This window comes from Ananas comosus, linkage group 4 (genome assembly GCF_001540865.1).
Source record: "Ananas comosus cultivar F153 linkage group 4, ASM154086v1, whole genome shotgun sequence".
NCBI lineage: Eukaryota > Viridiplantae > Streptophyta > Magnoliopsida > Poales > Bromeliaceae > Ananas > Ananas comosus.
In genome coordinates this window covers 10,737,420-10,758,725 of record NC_033624.1, presented here as the reverse complement: position 1 = coordinate 10,758,725, position 21,306 = coordinate 10,737,420, and the positions used below count along the sequence as shown (strand labels likewise).

Here is a 21,306-nt window from a genome sequence, read left to right as displayed (position 1 = left end):
AAAACATTTGGATCGGGTTCGGGGAAGAAGACTTAGTCGCCAATCATAGCCACCCAACTCATTATTCCACTCTCAATGAATGATTCACCGTGTTCAACTTAACAAGTTACGCTCACGTGACGCTTGTACAGAAGGAATATCGTCAATTTTGTAAATATAAATTTTATAGGACTGTTTGTGAAAAAAAATTTCTGAGAAGCCTAGAAGCAAAAAAAAAAAAGAAAAAAGAAAAAACTTAAAAAATATGTTATCTTAATCTTGCTCCGAAAAAATCGTCGCCGCTCGCTTTCGCTCGGCGACAAAAACATTTGGATCGGGTTCGGGGAAGAAGATTTAGTCGCCAATCATAGCCACCCAACTCATTATTCCACTCTCGTAATAATAATAATAATAATAATTAATAATAATTTAATAATATAATATAATATGATATTTTGGAGTCGCAATTAGGGTGTCGACATGGTGGCGTGTGATTATATCAAAATTCGCGGGCCCCACCACCTCCTCCGATCTCGCTCTCCGAATCCCGCGTTTCCTTCAATGCTTAAATCGAATCAGCGCCGTCCGTACGTTTCTGGACGGCTATGATTACACTTATGTGAATTGCATGCTAATTCGGACGAGGCGGCGGAGGAATTGTTGCCTGCACCCGGTGTGTCCGGCGTATAATTTATTTACTGTACTTAGAATTTTACTTTTATAATAATTCAGGAGTTTAATTTTTTTTTTAATCTCAACTTTAATTCAACTAAAAGTTATTGTTAACATAAAAATCAGCTAAGAACAAATAAATTGATCTTATAGATTGTTTATAGAGTTAAGTATGATAATTGATTTGATACATCTGAATTTAATTGTAATATTTAGAACTAGATAAGGAAGCTGAACAATTAAAATTGTACTCAAATTAACTATAGTTTGAGAGATTATTATTTTTTAAATTATAAATAATATTACAGCTCACCTAATTATCTTTTAAATAAAAAATATTTTTTCTTTTACATCAGGGAAAATCTAACCATAAAATTTAAATATTAAATTCACAATTGTATGTAATCTAATAAGATAAATATAATTAAAACTGTGGTACTTAGAAGGATTATAAAGGAAAAATCATAAATTTGATCTGGACGAAATATGCAACAAAGTGGATTTTTTTATTTTGAAATTTTTTGATAAGAATGTAGAGAACTTATTTGAACTATGGACAATTTTGTGTCTACTATTCAACTTTTCAAATTTTGATTTTACTATCCAACCTTTGAATTGGTTTAATTTGAGTCAATTAATAATATTTCGATTTGAAAATTTAAGCTAACTACTTATTTTAATAAATTTATAGTTATAAGAATTGTATAAAGTATACTGATTAAAAATATAAAGATAAACGATACATTCAAATTTTAAAGTCAAAGCATTATTGATTGACTCAAATTAAATAAATTAAAAGGTTTAATCATAAAATCAAAACTTAAAAATGTTGAATAGCGGATTGAAAATGGTCTATATTTTAGACAAGTTCTGCGTGCGTGCTCTTACCAAATTTCGGTATGTTACAAAATGAGAGTGCGGTGTACAAAATGCACTGATACACCCGGTGCAGAAAATAGTGTCTCTACAGGGGGTGGGCCCCGCGCCCCGCCCCGACATCACCAAGCGCACGGCCCGCTTTCACGTCAAGATTCCCAACCCCAACCACCGCTTTCGTTTCCTGCGCCTCTACTTCTTCTCTCTCTCTCTCTCTCTCTCTCTACCTTCCCCAACGACCGTAACCCTAACCCTAACGAATCTTCTCTCCCTCTTGTTTGGTTGGAGACGGGTCCGAATCCCCGCAACGGCGGAGCCAATCGCGTGTCGCAAACTATAGGGTTAGGGTTAGGGTTAGGGTTCGGGAAATGGAGATCCCGACCCACGCCCCCACCGCTGCCGTCGCCGCCGCGGACGACTCGGCGGCGATGTGGGATTGGGGCAACCTCCTCGACTTCGCCATCAACGACGGCGACGACCCCTTGATACTCCCCTGGGCCGGCTCCGACGACGGCCGATCGCCCCCTTCGCCGCCGCTCGCGGCGGAGCAGTCGCCCCCTCCACCGCCGCCGGCGCCGCCACCTGCGGCGGNGCAGGGACGAGCCGGGTGCGGAAGAGGGACCCGCGGCTCGTGTGCCCTAATTACTTGGCGGGGAGGGTCCCGTGCTCGTGCCCCGAGTTGGATGAGCAGGAGGTGGAGGAGGAGGAGGAGGAGGACGTGGCGGAGGTGGTAGCCGGAGCACGGAAGCGAGTGCGAGCCGGTGGGGCGGCGGCGGCGGCGGCGGCAGCGGTGAGGTGCCAGGTGCCGGGGTGCGAGGCCGACATCAGGGAGCTGAAGGGGTACCATCGGCGGCACAGGGTGTGTCTCCGGTGTGCGAATGCTTCGTCGGTGTTGCTAGACGGGGAGCACAAGCGTTATTGCCAACAGTGTGGCAAGTGAGTTGATCTCGAATCTCATCTTCGAATTTCTTGAAATTGATTCAAGTCGTAACCTGAGCTAGATGTCGAATCTCCTTTAGGTTTCTATAGTCATGCCGTTGAAATTATATACGATTAGAGTAAACCTGATTTTCTCATTTTATGCTATGTTTTTGTAGTCATTTTTTCATAATCATGTATACGAACCGCATTTAAGATTGCTTGTGTTGTGGTTTTAATGTTTGTGACCCATTGAGGATACATTCTAACTTGATCGCTCTGTGAACTTCAATATTCTTATTTTATATCTTGTTAACTGGGGTGTCAAGATTCCAACCTATGCCATATTACATGTTGCAAGGTTTTTATATGTATGAATTGATGGATGCTAGCAGGCGGGTGAATGCAAAGAGCTTGTTTGTCATCCTCTGAAAGCATCAAGGAAGCTAGTCATCACGAAAGATGGATGAAAAACTTACCATATGATACAGAGGATTTGAAATGCAGAAGCTAGCAGATTGCGTTTTCAGCTTGTCGTCCTTGTTTGTTGTATCAACATGTTGATACCTCTATTTCCAAGTTAAAAATTTTCGGTTTGCGTTTTTAGCTGTGTCTTGGTGCAAAAGTTCTGCATCTATGCTGAAGAAAAATGATGAACGTGAAATGGATGACAAAGAGAGAACAAGGGAAAGAAAGTGATAAATGTGCATACCTTAGTAGAAATTCTAGATTAGCCTCACTATTGTTCTCCTTTTATTTGGTCTTGGCATTCATATGTTGCTCCAAACCATGTGTTCTCCATAGTATAATTGATCATGACCACGTATTTCAGATTTTAGATAAAATACTGCATCAAATCAATATTACCTAGATCCTTGCGACGATGCTGGTTTTGAATCGTTTGATTAATTCATATTTAATTTTGGTGAGTATCTCTGTTTGCAGATATGAGAAGCTTTAGACCACTCTTTTTTCCTTGTAAATATTAGACCTGTAGTAAGCCTATCTTTTAAATTTTTGGAGTTGCATTGAATATGTGGAGTTCTTATGGTTCTATATGGAGATTGTATACAAGAATAAGTCGTAACGAATAATCTTCTTTCCTCCCCCCCTACCCCCCGGCTTCTGCTTACTGTAGTGAAACTTTGAATTTTGATTATCATTTAATCGACTAAGTATTATTTTGTAGTTGATCTGGTGTTACTTGGTTTGCAGATCGCATATTGATTAAGTCTTAAATTAGATCATGCTTGAGCTTGGGCCGAAAGTTCCTCTGTTCAACTAGTCCAATGATTTAGGTTTGACCAAAATGGCTTCCTTGATCACTTGCAAGCAATTCTCCAGTTAGTATTTCTTTCAATGAACTCTCCTCGGCACATAGTTTGCGCATGAAAAAGAAATACATTTGAATGACCTTTGATATGGTAGGTCTTGTAATATTATACTAATCTCCCAGTCCTTAGATATGTTCAGGATTGTAGTATTATGCTAATCTCCCACAATGTTTTTTGGCAGACTAAGATAAATCGCTAACGTACGGGTCCATGGGGAAATCAAAGACCGACAATTGCATGTAAAGCAGGCGACAATGTTATTCTTAGCTCCAAGGCATATGAAATTCTGTTTTGAACTCCAGACCTAGACTGATTTCTAATATTAAAGAAGTTTGTTGGTAAGCATGTCAATTATTTAAATTCTCTAAAAAAAGGGGTAAACAAAGCTTTATTGTTGGAATTCAATGCCCTTGAATCAAGTGCTGCCTCAAATACATGAGGTTTTAAACAATAGCTTAAAACTCAATTCATAATTTAGATTCTTCTTTTTAAAAATTTTCCTGTAAATTTATTTAAGGGCTGTTTGGCCCTGTTTCGGCTTCTGCTTTTGGCTTAGCAAAGAGCTCCATATTTTTCTCTTTACCAAGCGGCAATAGAAGCAATTGTGTGTATATTGCTTTTCCCTAACACCACTACCCAGGGAACACTTCATCACACTACACCATACAACATGGTCAACAAGCCCTTAGTTTTTGGAGTGTGTGATGATTTAAGGCAGATAGAAAGTGGCGTCATGGATAGAATTCTTTAAACAACATTTATTGGGATTAAAACATATATGTTTTAAGTTGGCTAGAACCAAGTTTTTAGTATTCACTTCCTTTATAAATCATGTATTAGAAAATCATACGGGGCCCATTGGGTATATAGAATTTCAAAAATAACTCTTGAGTAAGATAGAACATTGCCCATCTTTTTCTTGTGCATAAGAGGTAGAAAATGCGAGGGTAGTCCTTTTCTTGCTTTCTCTTTGTCTCTCTCAATACGTCTATGTTGGTCAAGGTTTTAAAGCCACTTTGTTTTCTTTTATTTCAGTTTATAAAAGAGAATAGAAGTAGTGGGGTACCGTGATCTTTATTGATAAATTAGCAAAGCTTTCTAAGATGACTATCTGAAAAGAATCATCTTTTTTTCCTCTGTCAAATCTATCCACCCATTGATTCAGAATTACATTACCTGTCTGCTTGCCTTTGCTTCAAATATCCTCCTAGTGGTGATCGGTGAATCTTTATTCTATTGGTTCCATCTCTTTTGTTGTTGACATGTAGTTATTCAATCCCTTATTCTTTTCCTGGAATAAAGGAAAGTCCTTCCCTGTATAGTGTTATCTGAACAAAATTCTCTCTACTCTAGATTGAAGCCTTCTGTTGTGATCATAGGACTTCTTTTTTGAAATTGTTATTTTTGTCTTTTTTGGTAGATTTTGGACTTATTTTTGGACAAAATTGCTGGAATAAAATTTTGGTTCTCTTACAGGTGCGGAATTGGACTAGTACTAAGCTGTATTTGGCTTGTTCGTGATTGTTCTATTTGCTGAATTTCACCATTGTTTCAGACTTTTTATGTACTTAATCTAGAAAGTTAGGTAATCTTTAATTTCCTTTCGAACTATGTTAGGATGTATGCAAGATGGGATTAGGTATTAGATCATCAGAGTGATGCATCCTACTTTGAGGATGTATTTTAGACCAGCTCTGATAGGCATATAGGCAAGTGTGCTTTTATCTGGATGATAAGTTTCTTGGTATCTTGAATGGATTAGATGTGTTAAAAGATGATCCATTTATAAGAAATTCCGATTGTTTGTTTACCTGATATCACCTTAGTTATTGCACAACCTTGTGCTTTTCTGTCACTACCATTTTCTTGTAGAAGCGCTCATGTTGGAATTGACTGTTACTTTGTAATACAATACTTCTTTAGTAAATATAACTTAAAAATTTATTTGAAATCCGGTTACTAATTCTTCTAAATTTGAGCTACCTTTGGTAATTTCTTAATATATGCAATGAGACCTTTGGTATGTCAACTACTTTTTACTAGTTGGACTGTGCAGTTCTAAAAATTTTGTAAATGAAATGGTATGACAACTATTTTTATTTACGTGGACTGTTTACTGGTAAAATTTTGTAACTAGAATGGTTTAATGGGCAGACTTTTAAGTATGGTCACTGGTCAGGTAACATTCTGCTTCTACTTTCAATTTGCATTTCAGGTTCCACATACTGCCAGATTTTGATGAAGGTAAACGTAGCTGTAGGAGAAAACTAGAGAAGCACAACAAAAGAAGGCGGCGAAGACCTGATTCTAGAAGCATAGCAGAGAAAGAAATTGAAGCTCAAGATACTCTGGTTGATGTTACTTTGGAGGATGCACAAAAGAAAGGTATTTTAAGTATCTTGAAATGAACTTTTTGTATGGAAATCGCAATCTTTGTAATGAATGGCTTACTACAAGATGCTTTTCAATCCATCAGTTAGGATGGGTCGATATTTGGGCCATAAAAGCACTAGAGGAAATAACAATTGTTTTTTTTCCTTTATACAGAAAATACTTCATTGACAGAAATCAAGCTTTTACTAATATTTGGGCATGCATCCTATCCTGTCAGTAAAAAATGGTATCTCATTGTTACCGACCAAATAAAAGTCTTAGGCCGACTATTGAACTACTATAAGAATTTTTGTCAGATGATGTTCCTGGATAGTTTGTATTAGCTATGACTGGGTGCTGATGTAGGAAAAATCAGGAGGACATAATTTATTTTCCAAGTGGTCAGCCCAAAATAGATTTGAGAGTTTTCAGGAAATTTTGACAAGTTTTGTAATTCTTAATTAAGTTTTCTAGATTTTCGAAGATTTTATAGATTTTCTTTATAATTTTCTAACTTGTAATATAAAAAAAATTATTGAAGTTGATGTATGGACATGGAGGCCGCAAGTTTCATATCATATTGTTTTTTAAGGGAGCTTCAATATTTTTTTTTAAAAAAATTTAGAAAAACATTACAAATAGCAGAAAAGATGTAAATTTAGAGAAGTCATGAAAAATTCTATGAAATTGTAGGTAAATAGAAAGAGAATTCAACCTCTGGAAGAATTTTTCCGACGCACACGATAAGAGGAAGAAGATATCATGATTTTAGTTGAAATTGTAGAAACCATATTTTATTTCATCGTAACTCTCTCTAAATTACATAGTCTATGCCTTAATTCTTAAGGATGATTTTGAATACTATTAGAAAATTGATCCCTACGGATTTTATCTTGTAATTAGTAAAAAAAAACATTTATGTACTTTTAAATGAATTGCAAATCTAATCTAATTCAAACTAATTCAGATTAGACTGAAGCTAAACCTAAACGACTCAATCAAAGCCAATACTTGAAATTGACTCAACAGAATAGAAGTGACTCGATCTAAAACCTATTACACTTGTTTTGCAATAGAGGCGTAAGTCAGAATTGCTGTCTTGCCATACTTGTAAGATGTCACTGTGCATAATAATGTGCCTTGGATGATAACTTTATAATATGTGCCTATGCATTATAGTGGAGCTATTGCCTCAATAGTTTGGATGATCAAACATGTTTATCCGTTAGATAAACCAGGTGCATGTGATTTGGTAGTGAAAGTTCTCAGTAAGATGGGAAAACAGGCATCAATTGGTTGGTAGAATTCCGTTCCCATTATATATTCCACCTTAGAAGTGATTTACTGTATCAATAAGTTAAGGATTGGTAAGTCGTAATTAATCTTGAGTCCTTGACTTCTTGGTAGTTCAGTATTCCATCAACCATACATTTAGAATTTTTTATTAGACCTCTTGAAGCTGAGCAGGTTCCTGTAGGTCCTAGCCTGGGGCCTTTTGTTTTATTTATTTGAGTGTTATTTTAGATTCTCGGGTTTATTCAGATTTTATATGAATCATGTACAGGCTTAGTCAAGTTGTAATTGGGTTATATTTGAGTTTTGTTTGGCCTTTTTAAAATTTAAGGTTTAATCCAAATTTTATTTCTAGCTGACTTTCTAACATCATGTAATCATGCTTGTGGAGCTATATCATTGTTGTTGCACTTCTAGATTTTTTGAAATCTGGAGTTTCAGTCACCAACATAACATAACTTACGTAGCGGGTTGTCACGGCCTTAGCGTTTTTGCTCGCAAAGTCCGTGTGCTCGAAGATGGGCAAGCCTAACTCCCTATTGTTAGCCTGGACCTCCGCATCCTACGACTGAGTATGCAAAAAGGAGAGAAAAGAGAGAGACAGAGGTTTCTAAAAAACTAAGTACTCCATTACTTAGAAAAGTAGGATTATAATACACAACTCTTCTTTTTCCCCCTTGGCCTTAGCCAACTCTCTATTTATAGGCACAAAATACATTAAACCTAGTCTACAATAACTCATCCACTAAGCATATATTAATTCACCCACTATCACATAGTAAAGAGCCCTCATGAATGCAAGATGATTTCAAGAGTTGTTCATGTCCCTTAGATTTCCGCTGGCAGTTATAGAGGCATTGATTGCAGCAGTTGTATATCCCTTCATCTCCCATGAAAGTTGCTGGTTTGGTGCCTCTTTGGCTGCCCACTTAGCGAAGTTGAGCCAGGGACTTGGCCGGACTGGAAAATCGCTAAGTCCCTGCCAGGATGCTGTTCCGCATCTTATAGGTAATTGGTGTTATTTTGTAGGACGCTACAATGCCAAAGATACTGCATTTTGTTGAGGCAGCCTCTCTTGGACTATATGGAAGTTTTATGTGTTACTGTGCTGCTTCTTTAATCCTTAGGTTCTTTGTAAAGACGTATTGCAGAAGTTGGTCCCTAAGATCTGTGAAGAAGAAATTTGTTTCGCTATCTTCTATTTATTTTCATATTCTATTCCTTCACGTGCAGAGAGTCCAAATGGATTTGCGTGTGAGACAGTTGAAACAATGGTCAGCAACAACATCTTGGAAAGAGAAACGCCAATGGGATCTGAAGATGGGCATGGTTCTATCAGCTCCCTTCCTGGGCCCCAAAATGACCAAGGCAACAGCGTTGTATCTTTTGCAGCCTCTGTTGATGCTAGTGTAGATGGAAAAGTGGATAATACTAAACCTTCCCTTTCTGCAACATTTTATGAAAACAAGACTGCTTATTCATCTATGGTATGTCTTTTCTTTCTTCTTATTCTTCACCAAATTGTTAGTTCTTTTCCCTATTATAGATGCTGTGGTTTGAGCTTTATCCCATTCTGAACCTTTCAAGGTGATGATGCAACTACGTTGTCTTATTAGTGTCCCACAGGACGCATATCCTTCAAGCTATATGACTGGAATCCTGCAGAATTTCCTAGACGACTTCGCCACCAAGTACTTTCTTACTGCGGTCAAAAATTTGTTCAGAAGAGCTTGCAACTTTTTGGCGAGACCATTACAATTGAATTGAATTTATATCTTAATACTGCAGATCTTTGAGTGGTTGGCTGGTATGCCTGTTGAGTTGGAAGGCTATATTCGTCCGGGGTGTACAATTTTGACTGTGTTTATTGCAATGCCACAATTTATGTGGGAGAAGGTACATCAGATATGTCTCTATCTACTAGGTAGTTGGAATTATTACTTTACTGTTTGACACTGCTAAATCTCGTTTGCTACAGTACTGCTTATGCTTGTGGATGGCTGTTTATTTAACTAGTGTTGTAGCCCCAAGGAATTTCGTGTCATTAATGTCTAAATCAGATCTGCTTGTAATACTACGGGCAACTTTTATGATATTAAACTAAATCAATCACTGTCAGTTCAGTCAGGTCAAATAAGAGATTACTTTACTAACTGAGAATCTAATGTAAGTTTGAAGAGAAAATAGGTTTTGAGAGAGGAGAAGAATGAAGAGAGAAGATAGCAGTAGCTTGTATTCAATTTTTCCCTGTGGTCTAAATTGAAACTTTGATTCCCGAAAACAATCACACAATGGTTGTCGAGGCACACAGTAAGGTACATGAATCTCAAACATGTGGTTTTTTCGCCATCAAGCTCCTTTTTCCTTTTCTTCAGGACTTTGAAATGTCTAGAAGACTATATCTAAGCATTGGAAATCTTCTACTTTGTAATAATAATCTGAATTTATATAAATTGAATGGTGGTTGAAGATTCACTCCTTTTATCTGATCTACAGTAACTGCACTCTCTACTAGTAGAAAGTAGTCAAAATTTAGCCTTTTGTCTGTGCGTGGCATATAAGGCAATGTTGCAATTTGCAAAACAAATAATGAGGTTTCCGATTAAAATATTCATGTAGGTCATTAATTGTCATGATCTGTATTATTAGAAACTCCTACAAACTAAATTTTATACTATATGCTAATTTTAGATGAAAAATCTTTTCAAAGTCTTCTATTCAACTATTACATCGACCCATTTTTCAAACACTTGATGCATAGGCAGAAGACCTCTAAATAGAACGATTTCTCATTCTTAAGTAAATATAGTATGTAATGTTGATTTTTATAGATGACTTACTGTGGAGATTTTATTGATTATTGTGGATGTATTAATTATATTGTACAAAATTTGAAGTGTTTAGTACAACTCATATTTAAATTGTTACGGCTGTCCACAGATGTCTTTTGTGAGTAAAGTGTATTTGGTTCTCGTCTGAAAATTATCTGCATTGTACAGTCAAAGCACATTCGCAATGTTCTTACACATTTCATACTTGCTTTGAACAGCTAGCTCATGATGCAGCTCCTCTGGTGAGAGACTTGGTTAATGCTCCTAATAGTTTGTTGTTCGGGAGGGGAACATTTCTTATTTACCTCAGTAATATGATTGTTCAGATTTTGAAAGGTATGTACCACAAAATTGATTAGTATCAATTTATTATCTTCTTGCTCTATATTTCTTTACATGCTAGGTTCTCCTTTCTTTCCAACTAAATCCTGTTATTACTCTCTTACTACTAGGAATCATTTGATAGGCATCATTTTTAACTACATTGTGGGTCCAACTGCATGAGTATCCAGTTAAAACAGTTGGATTTGTAAATGAAGGCACAAGTGTCGCATCTCGACCTATGGCCAATTGGACATAGGTGGAAATGTGTCAGTTGGGAAGAGTAATTCTATAGTTCACTAACTAGAAAACTTATTATTGTAGACTTTTCCACTCCATACAACCAAACAGGGTAAGCATAGTTGTATATGCTGCATGTCCTACTGCAGCTATCTCTGATTATGTGGATATTACGACAACAGCCAGCCAAATGTTCAGAGTATCTTCTCAGGAATGAATCAATTAATGGCAGTTTAATATTCCCCGCATGTTTCTCTCAGCTGTAGAGAATGTTTTGGATGCCTTATTGAAACAAGTATGACAACTATTAAAGAGAGCAATTAGGATTGGCAAGCATTTGGAAAATTTTAGATGATTCGTGTACATTGCCGTCATGTGTACCACAAGTTTAGATTAGTTTAGAATCTTTAGATAAATATCTAGATCAAGGATTCAAGTGTTGAGCGGCACAGACCATGCCGCCGGTGCCAGTTTGCTATGCAGGCACATAGCATGAGGGAATCGGGCCTCCCGTGTGCCTCGATGCCTGTGTATAGAACGAGATTGTTTGATGGCACTTGCCGGGATACCAATTGTTTTCGTTTTTTCCCTACATCATTCCTCTCTCTCTCTCTCTCTCTCTTTTTCTCTCCATTTTTCTTTCTACATACCTCTCGAAGTAGTCCTAGAAGGCTAGAACCAAGAAAGAGGAAGTAGAGCCTCTCTCTTCTCCCTTGAACACTTAGGCCCTGTTTGGATGCATAAATATCTTGTTGGCTATATCCTTTTAATTTACTCAAGAACAACTAGATGATGAGAAGTGTGATCAAATATTTAGATTGGAATATCATAGTCGGCCTTCAAGTTTTTTTTTTTTAGAATAAGATAAATTACCTCGTTGGTGAAATATGTTATCCTACCAAATCATGAATAGCAAGACCATTTAAGAAGTAAAAATCAAACTTTCTACTTACAACCGTACTAGAAAATTCTTATACCGAATAAGTCATTCTTGGATAACTTATTCCGACATCCAAACAGGGTCTTAAGGATTTGTCCTAAGTTGTTTTGTTTATTTTTTTTTAAAATCTGAAAATATAAATAAAACAAAAAAGCAAAAGGATTTGTAGATCTTCTTTATACTCATCACATGATCAAACCTGGGAATATCTTTTTTAGTAAAAAATTAAGATTTAAGGATTCTCCTCATATTTTCCTATTATATTATATTTTTTTGGAAATATGAAAATAAAACACTTAATCGGAATAATCTGATAGGTAGAATAGATCTACTCATTAGTTTTTCTTTCTATGGCAAGTATTATTTATATATTTTAGAAGCAGTATATATTTATAATATCAGTAATCTGTGAATAAACTTATAAAAATGGGGTAAAATAATTATATGTATTAAGATTATAACCTACCATCAAGATAAGAACCATGAATTGTGTTTACTGTGAAAAAACACGCTTAGTACTTTTCTTATTCATGCTAACAAGTTCAAAAAAGCATTGGAGTGAGTTAGTGAGTGCTGGTTGGATGCCTTCTGTACCCATCGGCATGCCACCTGCCCGCATGTCAGCTTTGCGTCATGTCGTGCTGTGCCGTGTAAGCCATGGCTTGGGCTCGTCCTCCTGCCTCGGCATCTAAATTCTTGATTTATATTATAGTTGATTAGGATGACATATGATGCTGAGTTGGTTGAATATGTTACAATGCAGATACTTCCGTTCATCTGGTTCTTCAATGGTAGTTGGCTTCTCGTGCTTAAATTTCTTGAAACGAGAGAATATTTTATTACATGTAGTATCCGTGCATATCATGTTGTGACTATAATCTATATTATTGTATCCTTGACCATCTTTCATAAGCTTTTGAATGTGAAAGTGTCCTGAGAGTCCTGCCGTAAATACTTTACACAAATCTTCTTTATATATAAACGTAACTCTCTATTGTTTGATACTGACAAAACAGAGATGTAGAATGCAGATATAGTTCTCTTTCTATCATATCTGAAGCTCTTAGTACTTTCGGCATGCTGTTCTTCTAATATGTGGTTTGAATACGAGCTGTAAAGATTAAATTGCAACTTATTTCCTTGCGACAGATGGAACATCATTGATGAACATCAGGATGGAGGTAGAAGCTCCTAGGCTTCATTATGTTCATCCTGCATATTTTGAAGTTGGAAAACCTATTGAATTTGTTGTCTGTGGCAGTTTTCTTGACCAGCCTAAATTTAGGTAATCTACTGGTCATTTTACAATTTTACTTAGTAACCTAGTACATAAAATGTTGTTCATAATTATTTGTTCATGTTATGAAGTTACTCAAGTAGGATTCCTCAGTCTTCTTTTAAATTTTCTTGGATTTGCTATCACTAAATTTTGACAATACAGGAAAAAAAAAATAAATATGAAAAGCAAATCCTTCATGGAGAACTTAGTGGGTGCATCTGATAGCTTTTAGCTGATTCTTATTGGAGGTGCGATTTTTCAGACTTGAGGACATAAATGCTGAGTAACTATGGATTGAAACATTGATACAACACATTCCTGTTATTTCAGTGTTAATCATTATGAATGACCATTTTTTTCATGCTCACTGATGTTATTTGGCACATATAATGATAATTTCTTACTGAGACATGCATAGAAGCATCACGGTACTTGACTTCATTGAGTTTATTGAGCAAGCTTGACCCATGTGTAGCTATTAAGGTTTTGTCTAATACTTGATTGTTTAGCACGTTCTATGTAGGAATAGTTTCATGGATCCCTTCTTATGCCCTGTAATTTTATCAATATTATCTTAAACTTGATAATATCATGCATGTCCCCTAAATAGTCTAATTTTCTATCATAAACTTGTAAATCTATGTAAGTTTTTGATTTGTACAATGCTCTGTGAATCCTCTAACTGTAGGACATGGTTGTAATATGTGGCGTAAAGTTCTTACTATGTTGACAGATTGTATTCAGAATTTCTGCATTTATTTAGATGTAGATCCTATTCATATTCATTAAAGTACATGTGTTCTTGTTTCTCCAAAGTTCCACCTGTTTTTTGTATCCTTTTAGTGCTTATGAATTAGACTGCTGCATAGATTTGCCATGTCTCTACTGACAAGGACCTGCTTGGCGCATGCACTTAATATCAGGTCGTTTCCTTTTGAGGAATTACTTTCATGGCTTCTTTTTTGTCTGTGCTTTTAATATGCTGCACAAATGTATATATGGTCAACATTATCTAATGCTAGAAAGCCTCAAGAGGAAAAAATGGAAACTAAAATGAGTATTGATTTATGAGTCAACTCACGCTACAAGACTATAATCTTTCCCTTGGTAAATTTCCATAATTAAGGTTGTGGATATAGTCAGATTCATACTTTGTTCCATTGAATTCACAATTTTCTACATATAAGTTCTTAGTGAGTTTGCAAACTGTGTAGCTCTTATGTTTCATTTATTTAAGGGTAAATTTCACCGGAGCCTCAAATCCTGAGTTTAACTTTGATTCCCAAGCTGTCACTTGTACAATTGATTCCCTATCCTTTGCCACATAAGCAAGATTTCCCACTTTGCGTGTGGCTATAATATGGACTTGTCCATCCAATTTAACTGTGCACGTTATTCAAAGGGTAAGATTGCAACTAAATGTAAACTTTAAGGACCCAATATCAACATGTGAAAGGTTCTGGGTCCAGACTGACACCTGTTAAAAAGGTTGCGAGATCCTGGTGCGATTTGCCCTATACTTGATTTCTTGTAGATGAAGAATGTACCAGATGAAGAAGCTGTGTTTCAATAATTGTTCATTTCGTGTTTGTGATGGCAGGTTTCTTGTGTCATTCAATGGAAAGTATCTGAAGAACAGTTGTTGTCGTTTGACATCTCATGTAAAGAACCGGCCATATAATGTACATGGAGGGGACTATGTGCATGACTCTGAGCATGAAGTGTTCAGGATAAGCATAAATCAAGCGGAAGCTGAAGAATATGGTCCTGCATTCATTGAGGTAACAAAAAAAACACATGACTGCTCCAGTTTTAGCTGAAATAAACTGAGAAAATATGTATGAGAAGAAAGATGGATAAAATAGAGAAAACTAAAGTACCCTTTTTCCTTCTCTCTCCTTCCCTTCCTTCCCTTCTCCTTCTGTCAATTGCACCAAAGAACTACAATGGCATAGTAGAGTAAGGGAATAGAGGAGGAGGCTGCAGTGGAGGAAAATGACTGATTGGTTATATAGTCAAGAGACTCAAGACTAGATAGATAATTTACTTTTCTACTTGTTGACGCTAGCAGATATTCTATCAGCTTTAAAAAATTAAGGGAGACGAGTGATTTTTGACCTCTTTCCACTGCGATTTGCTGCATTCAATTAAACTTCATTTAAACATGTGGTGAACTCTCGCTAACATTCTCAGTCATGTGCAATGAAAAGCATTTTGTGAACATAAATAAAATAGAAATGCAAAACCAACTTTCCTCATAGCTTATTGTTTACAAACTGTATTTGGCTTTCATGATGGTCAACAATACAATGTGAAGTCTGGCTTCCTTTTCAGGTTGAGAATGTGTCTGGCATATCCAACTTTGTTCCTGTCCTTTTTGGTAACAAGCACATATGTTCTGAACTAAAGAGGTTTGAAGAAACATTTTCTAACTTTTTACATGGATATAACCTCTCTGGAAATCCAATCACTGGTGCTACTACAAACTCGTGTGAATTCCTTGAGTCAAAACAAAATGCAATGTCGGCACTACTTTTAGACATTGCATGGTTACTAAAGAAGCCTCAGCTGGATGAGAACAAAAGTTTTTTGAGTTCAGCAAATATTCAAAGATTGACTTATTTGTTGAGGTTCTTAATAGATAATGAGTTTTTCAATGTTTTGGAAATTATAATGCAATCCTTGGAAAAAAGAACAAATTGGGAGGCCTTCTCTAACTTAAAAAATCAGAGAAACAATGTTGATGTGGGGTTATTTCTAGAGTATGTGAAGCATGCTCAAGAAAGTATTGGTAATAGAGCTCATCATGATGCGAGGCTTGAAGAAGATTCAAGAAACTTGATCAACGGAATTGCGATGCCGCTGAGCTATTTTGAGAGCAATGCCAACTCTTCTATTCCCTTCACAAGTCAAGTAAGTCTGGTATACTTGCTAATGGTGTTTTCCCCATGAATGTTGTTTTCTGTTGTCCAAAATCATATAATTCTCTAAATTTCTGTTGGACACGTTACTTCTAGATATTGAAATTTGAATTGAATGAAGTTTGGTAGTGTTATTTGCAATTTAGTTGATTCGTCATAAGTTTGTCATTGGAGACTGCACATTGATAATCCTCTATTACTTTGCTACTAAGATAATTTTATCTAGAATAATTTTGTCGATCTGGGTATAGAATGATGATTATTTGTTTTTTTGGATGAAATAATTCTTCTTCAAGTTTAACATTTTCTAGCATCAGATTTACCCCTCTTACTTTATCTCGTCGTTTTGCTACGGTACATTATATCATGCCCCAAATTTTCGCATGGTGGATTCTATTTTGATTTTGTTTACAACTTCCACACTGTAGAGTCTATTGAACGAACATAGTTGAGCTTCATTGGTAGGTAGTGACTGCTCATGTCAAAATGTTAAAGATTTGGAGGTTCTGACCTAAGGCATCATTTAATATGGTTATCCTTTTCCAATTCTTTTTATACAGAAAGCCTCTATTATTAGATGCCCATGTGGATCATGGACTGTTTTCAATCTATTCATCTTAGGGTTTTGTTTGGCATAAAAAATAAAAATTTAATGACGTTGTTTCTTTAATTTTAAAGAAAGATGACTCTAGAGGCTAAGCAACTAAAGCAGAGAAGTTCGTCATCCGGCAGATTTAGTCTCATAGAATTTGAATTAAAAAGAAGGTAAAAAAAGGAAGCGATACGTAATGAGACCTTAGTGCCCAACTTTTTATTTTATTCATGGATTGTAAAAGGCAAGTGAACAGGCAGTTACTGCCAGAGGAGACTATGCCATTTATCTTTTGACAATAGCTGTTCTAATTTAATCACTGATCCATGTGTCTTGCAGAAGGAAGGTGCAATCGGCGGTGATGAACAGTGCGCACCTACTACAACATCTCAAGAGGATGAAACCGTCGCTCTTTTGACTAAAGATGTTGCACACCGACAGTGCTGCTCACCGCAGTTGAGTGCCAAATGGCGTCACCGCCCTTGGACCCTTACACTTTCCAGCAATGTCATGAAAAGACACGTTGCTATGGTTGTAATGGTTTCTGTTGTTATGTGTCTCACCACATGTATTGTTCTTCTGCACCCTCATAAGGCTGCCAAGTTTGCCGTTTCAATAAGGCGGTGTTTGTTTGGTGGTTCGTTTAGGAACTAATTTGTTACTTGTATTGTATCATATATGTACAAACTAGATGATGGGGTTTAACTTACTTTTTTTTGTTGTTGTATAAAAGCGGTACTGATTTAGTTTCAGTATTTGCATCCTTTTTCCTTCAAAGATTGCGGAAGAAGTTAATGTATGTTGAACATGGGTCGACCTATTGATGAGTTTTTCTGCTGTAAGTTGTTTATGGTGCACCTACGAAACTCAACTGATACTTACTGTGGAAATATAATAATACATTTGTTGTTATTAAAATGTTGCTTTATCGGGTGTACATGGAGCTCGGTGATAATCTAAGATAGCACATGTATTTTCATCTAGAGTTCCGGGAATGATGGATTTACTACATTAGCCTTGACCATCTAAAAGACTAATGCTGCTTTATTTGATAAAAAAACGTAGGAGCGGAAAACATCGAAAGTTACTTTCCTTTTTTCTTTTTCCCTTGTTCAAGATTTTAGTTTCTCTTGTTCTGGTTCACTCAGAATTGGTTTCAATCCTTGTGTGGCGCAAATTGTACTCTTTATACCACATTGGGTTACAAATAATATGCTTGTTTGCCTTTTGGATCAGTTTTTCTATTCTAAATAAATAATATAACTGAACATTTGACAATTTAAGGTTGGAGAGAGTTGTTGAAGCTCAAATTTTTCTTGTTCTTCTACTCATGAAAACCACTAAAAAAAAAAGGTTTTTATTATTTTGAACAACATTAGTCAATAGCATTTTGCACACGTTCGTAAATGCGCGATGCTTATCACTATTCTAATAGTTTGCACTAAGAATAAAAGAAGCAGCAAATTTTAAGAAAAGTGTGCATAGATACAATACCTGCAGAATATAAATATGATTAGATTTTAGCCCTACCATTGCCCATATGTAAGATATGCTGGATACTACGCCAACAATACTCACCGAGAAGACTAGAACTTTTTCTTTTTAAATAATTTTCCTCTGTTTGTTTTTTTTTTTAGTGGGCTTTTTTTTGCATTTAGACCCCTGACAAATTTTTATTTTAAAAATAGTCCGGTCAAAATTTAATTTGCAAAAATAGCCCTGGACCTGCCACGCAGGTACCACGTCAGCGCCACGCGGGCAGAGCTGGGCCCGTGTGTTAAGTTGAACACGGTGAACCATTCACCGTGTTCAAACACGGTGAATGGTTCACCGTGTTTAGTACATATTTTTTGATACGTATATTGAAAAGTGGAATAAGGAGTAGGAATGTCAATAGGTATGGATATCCGAAATATTATTCGAATCCAAACCCGAATAAATTTTATATAAACTACTATATAATATTAGTAATACAAACACCGTGAAATATATACCAACATATGATACTACAACATACAAACATAATTAAATATATTAAATAAACACACCTTAAGCACATATAATGTAAATAAGTAATTGGATATTTTGTTTATTTAGTAAATAAACAAAAAAATATGATTCAATAATCTTTTATTAATTTAGATATTAATAAAAACAAGAGGAGGTTGGAGAAAGATATAATGATACAAAATTATTAAATATTTTATGTATTGTATAAATAAACAAAAATAAATTACGTATATATATATATATAATTTATTCGGGTTTGGATTCGGATAATATTTCGGGTATCCATACCTATTGACATCCCTACTCCTTATTCCACTTTTCAATATACAAAAAATACGTAAGAAATACGGTGAACCATTCACCGTGTCTAAACACGGTGAATTGTTCACCGTGTTCAATTTAATACCCTGGCCCCAGCCCTGCCCGCGTGGCGCTGACGTGGCGCCTGTGTGGCAGGGACGCCTATTTTTGCAATTTTAATTTTGATAGGGCTATTTTTAAAATAAAAATTGCTCAGGAGGCTATTTGCAAAAAAACCCTTTTTTAGTTGAAGATGAACTGTAAGCCATAAGTATGCACACATTCCGCTTGAAGCAGGAGTTGATCTGGATCTGGATCAGAGTACCCGGAGGGGTTATTGGTTACTGCTCGATCCACTTAATTGTTAGCGGTGATGCTTGTCTGGTAAAATTGAGAGCAGATCCAGTAAATGAGGTCCATGAAATAATTTCTCTTGCTCATGAAATAATGTCTTAGTCTTGGGCTTTTTTCGAAAATAACCCTGTGAAATTTCTTAATTGCCAAAATAACCCTGTGAAAACTTTTATTTGTGAAACTAACCCTCCTCTCGCCACCTCAGTCGCCACATCAGTATTACTCACAAAGACGGTGACTTGTTCACCGTCTTTAGATCTAACGTCTTGAAAGCGGTGAATGGTTCACCGCCTTCTCGAGGCACCGCCTTCTCAGCAATTCCATCCGCCTTCTCAGTAATTCCCCGCGTGTCCTAAGGTGTCTCGAGAAGACGGTGACTCGTTTACCGCCTTATGAAGGCGGCGAATCGTTTACCGTCTTATCGAGGCCACCGCCCTCTCAGCAATTCCACGCGTGGCGCAAGGCCTTCTCAGCAATTCCCCGCGCTGCGGAAGACGGTCACTTGTTTACGGCCTTGACAAAGGCGGTGAATAGTTTACCGCCTTATCTAGTCATTCTGATAAGGCGGTGATTCGTTTACCGTCTTATCTATGTGGCCTAAACAAATCCCTGTCTTTAGTGTAGAACTCCACCCAGCCTAATTTCGCTAAATCCTCGAGAGGGGGGCTAAAACACATATAAGACGGTGAGTAGTTCACTGTCTCATCTGGGCTCCACTAGACACGGTTAACACCACCTGACTCCTAGATAAGACGGTGAACCGTCTACCGTCTTCATGACGCGGTGAACGATTCACCGTCTTATGAAGACGGTGAACCGTTCACCGTCTTCATTAGGTTACCCGGCCCCAGACCGAGCTCGATACCTCTCCCTTTCTTTTCCCGCTCACGCTTTCTCTCTCTATCTCTCTCTCTATCTCCCTCTCTGCCCATCCCTCTCCACGAGCCGCCCCTTATCGCCGCCACCCGTGCCGAGGTCGCCGCCCCCTATCGCCGCCGCCCGTGCCAAAGTCGCCGCCCCCTGTCGTCGCCGCCCCGGCCGCCCGTGCCAAAGTCGCCGCCCCCTGTCGCAGCCGCCCGTGCCAAGGTCGCCGCCCACGGTCGCCGACGTCGCCGCCGCCGCCCCTGCCGAGGTCGCTGCCCATCCCTTACTCAGCCCATTTATTATTTTTTTAATCTTTTGTATAATATAGATTGCCAAAGGTGAGTTATTATCTATAATGCAGGTGGACGCTATACGACAGACATAGTATAGCATCAGAAGGCTAGTTCATGATCGACCTTCTTACGATGCGGTGATGGAGGCATTGACGGGCATGGATATCGATCTTGATAGTGTACTGGAGTACATTCCTACTATACCTGTCGCCACTGATATCAGAGGTCGAGATTTTGGACATGCATCGACATCGGGTCATCACCACCGTCAAACACCAACATCTGCTGGATCTCCATCTCCTAGTGATGTTGCTGATATGCCCGCCGCCCCTGAGAGATTTCCTTTAAGGCTATTGGACTTGGACTTGCTTTTCCCGCCGCCAGTCTCTAGAGAGCACTTTACATTCGTCTATTCTCGATGTCATGCCGCGTCTTCATCACAGGCCCGCCCAACATCTAGACCAGCCACTATCGAGGAGACTCAGGCGATACCGGAGCATCGCGAGGGCATTATGATTGCGGATCTCGATGAGATGCCCGATATCGAGGTAATTGATGACGTACCTATTGCTGATCTTGTTGTAGAGGGTGGCCGTAGACGTGGACGTGGCCGTGCACGAGGACGTGGCCGAGGATGTCGAGGGAGAGGAAGGTCGAGAGGCTAATTGTATGTCTTTGATTTAGATAACTTAGACTTTATATAATATTATATAATACTTAATTTAGTGCATATTTGTATATTTCTCGGGATTTTTTTGATATTTTTATTTTGTTGATTGTATCTTGTTATTCCACTCGATCTGTTGTGTTTCTTGTTGGAATATTTGTTATCGTGAAAAAACTTGCGTTAAACTTGTTGAAATTTTTTTTAAAATCAAGCTTAAATCAGCACCTGGAGCTGTTTGCACTAAAGGCG

The 21,306-nt window shown here is 37.3% G+C and overlaps 1 protein-coding gene across 1 annotated transcript; it reads left to right on the top strand.

The window, feature by feature from the left end:
- Positions 1,683-17,487, top strand: LOC109708781 (squamosa promoter-binding-like protein 9). Its single transcript, XM_020230603.1, is given in 11 exon segments — positions 1,683-2,112; positions 2,115-2,463; positions 5,995-6,164; positions 8,679-8,932; positions 9,062-9,136; positions 9,234-9,341; positions 10,495-10,612; positions 12,927-13,062; positions 14,657-14,837; positions 15,391-15,969; positions 16,909-17,487. Coding segments are annotated over 11 exon segments (2,502 nt in total). The 5' UTR covers positions 1,683-1,895; the 3' UTR covers positions 17,224-17,487.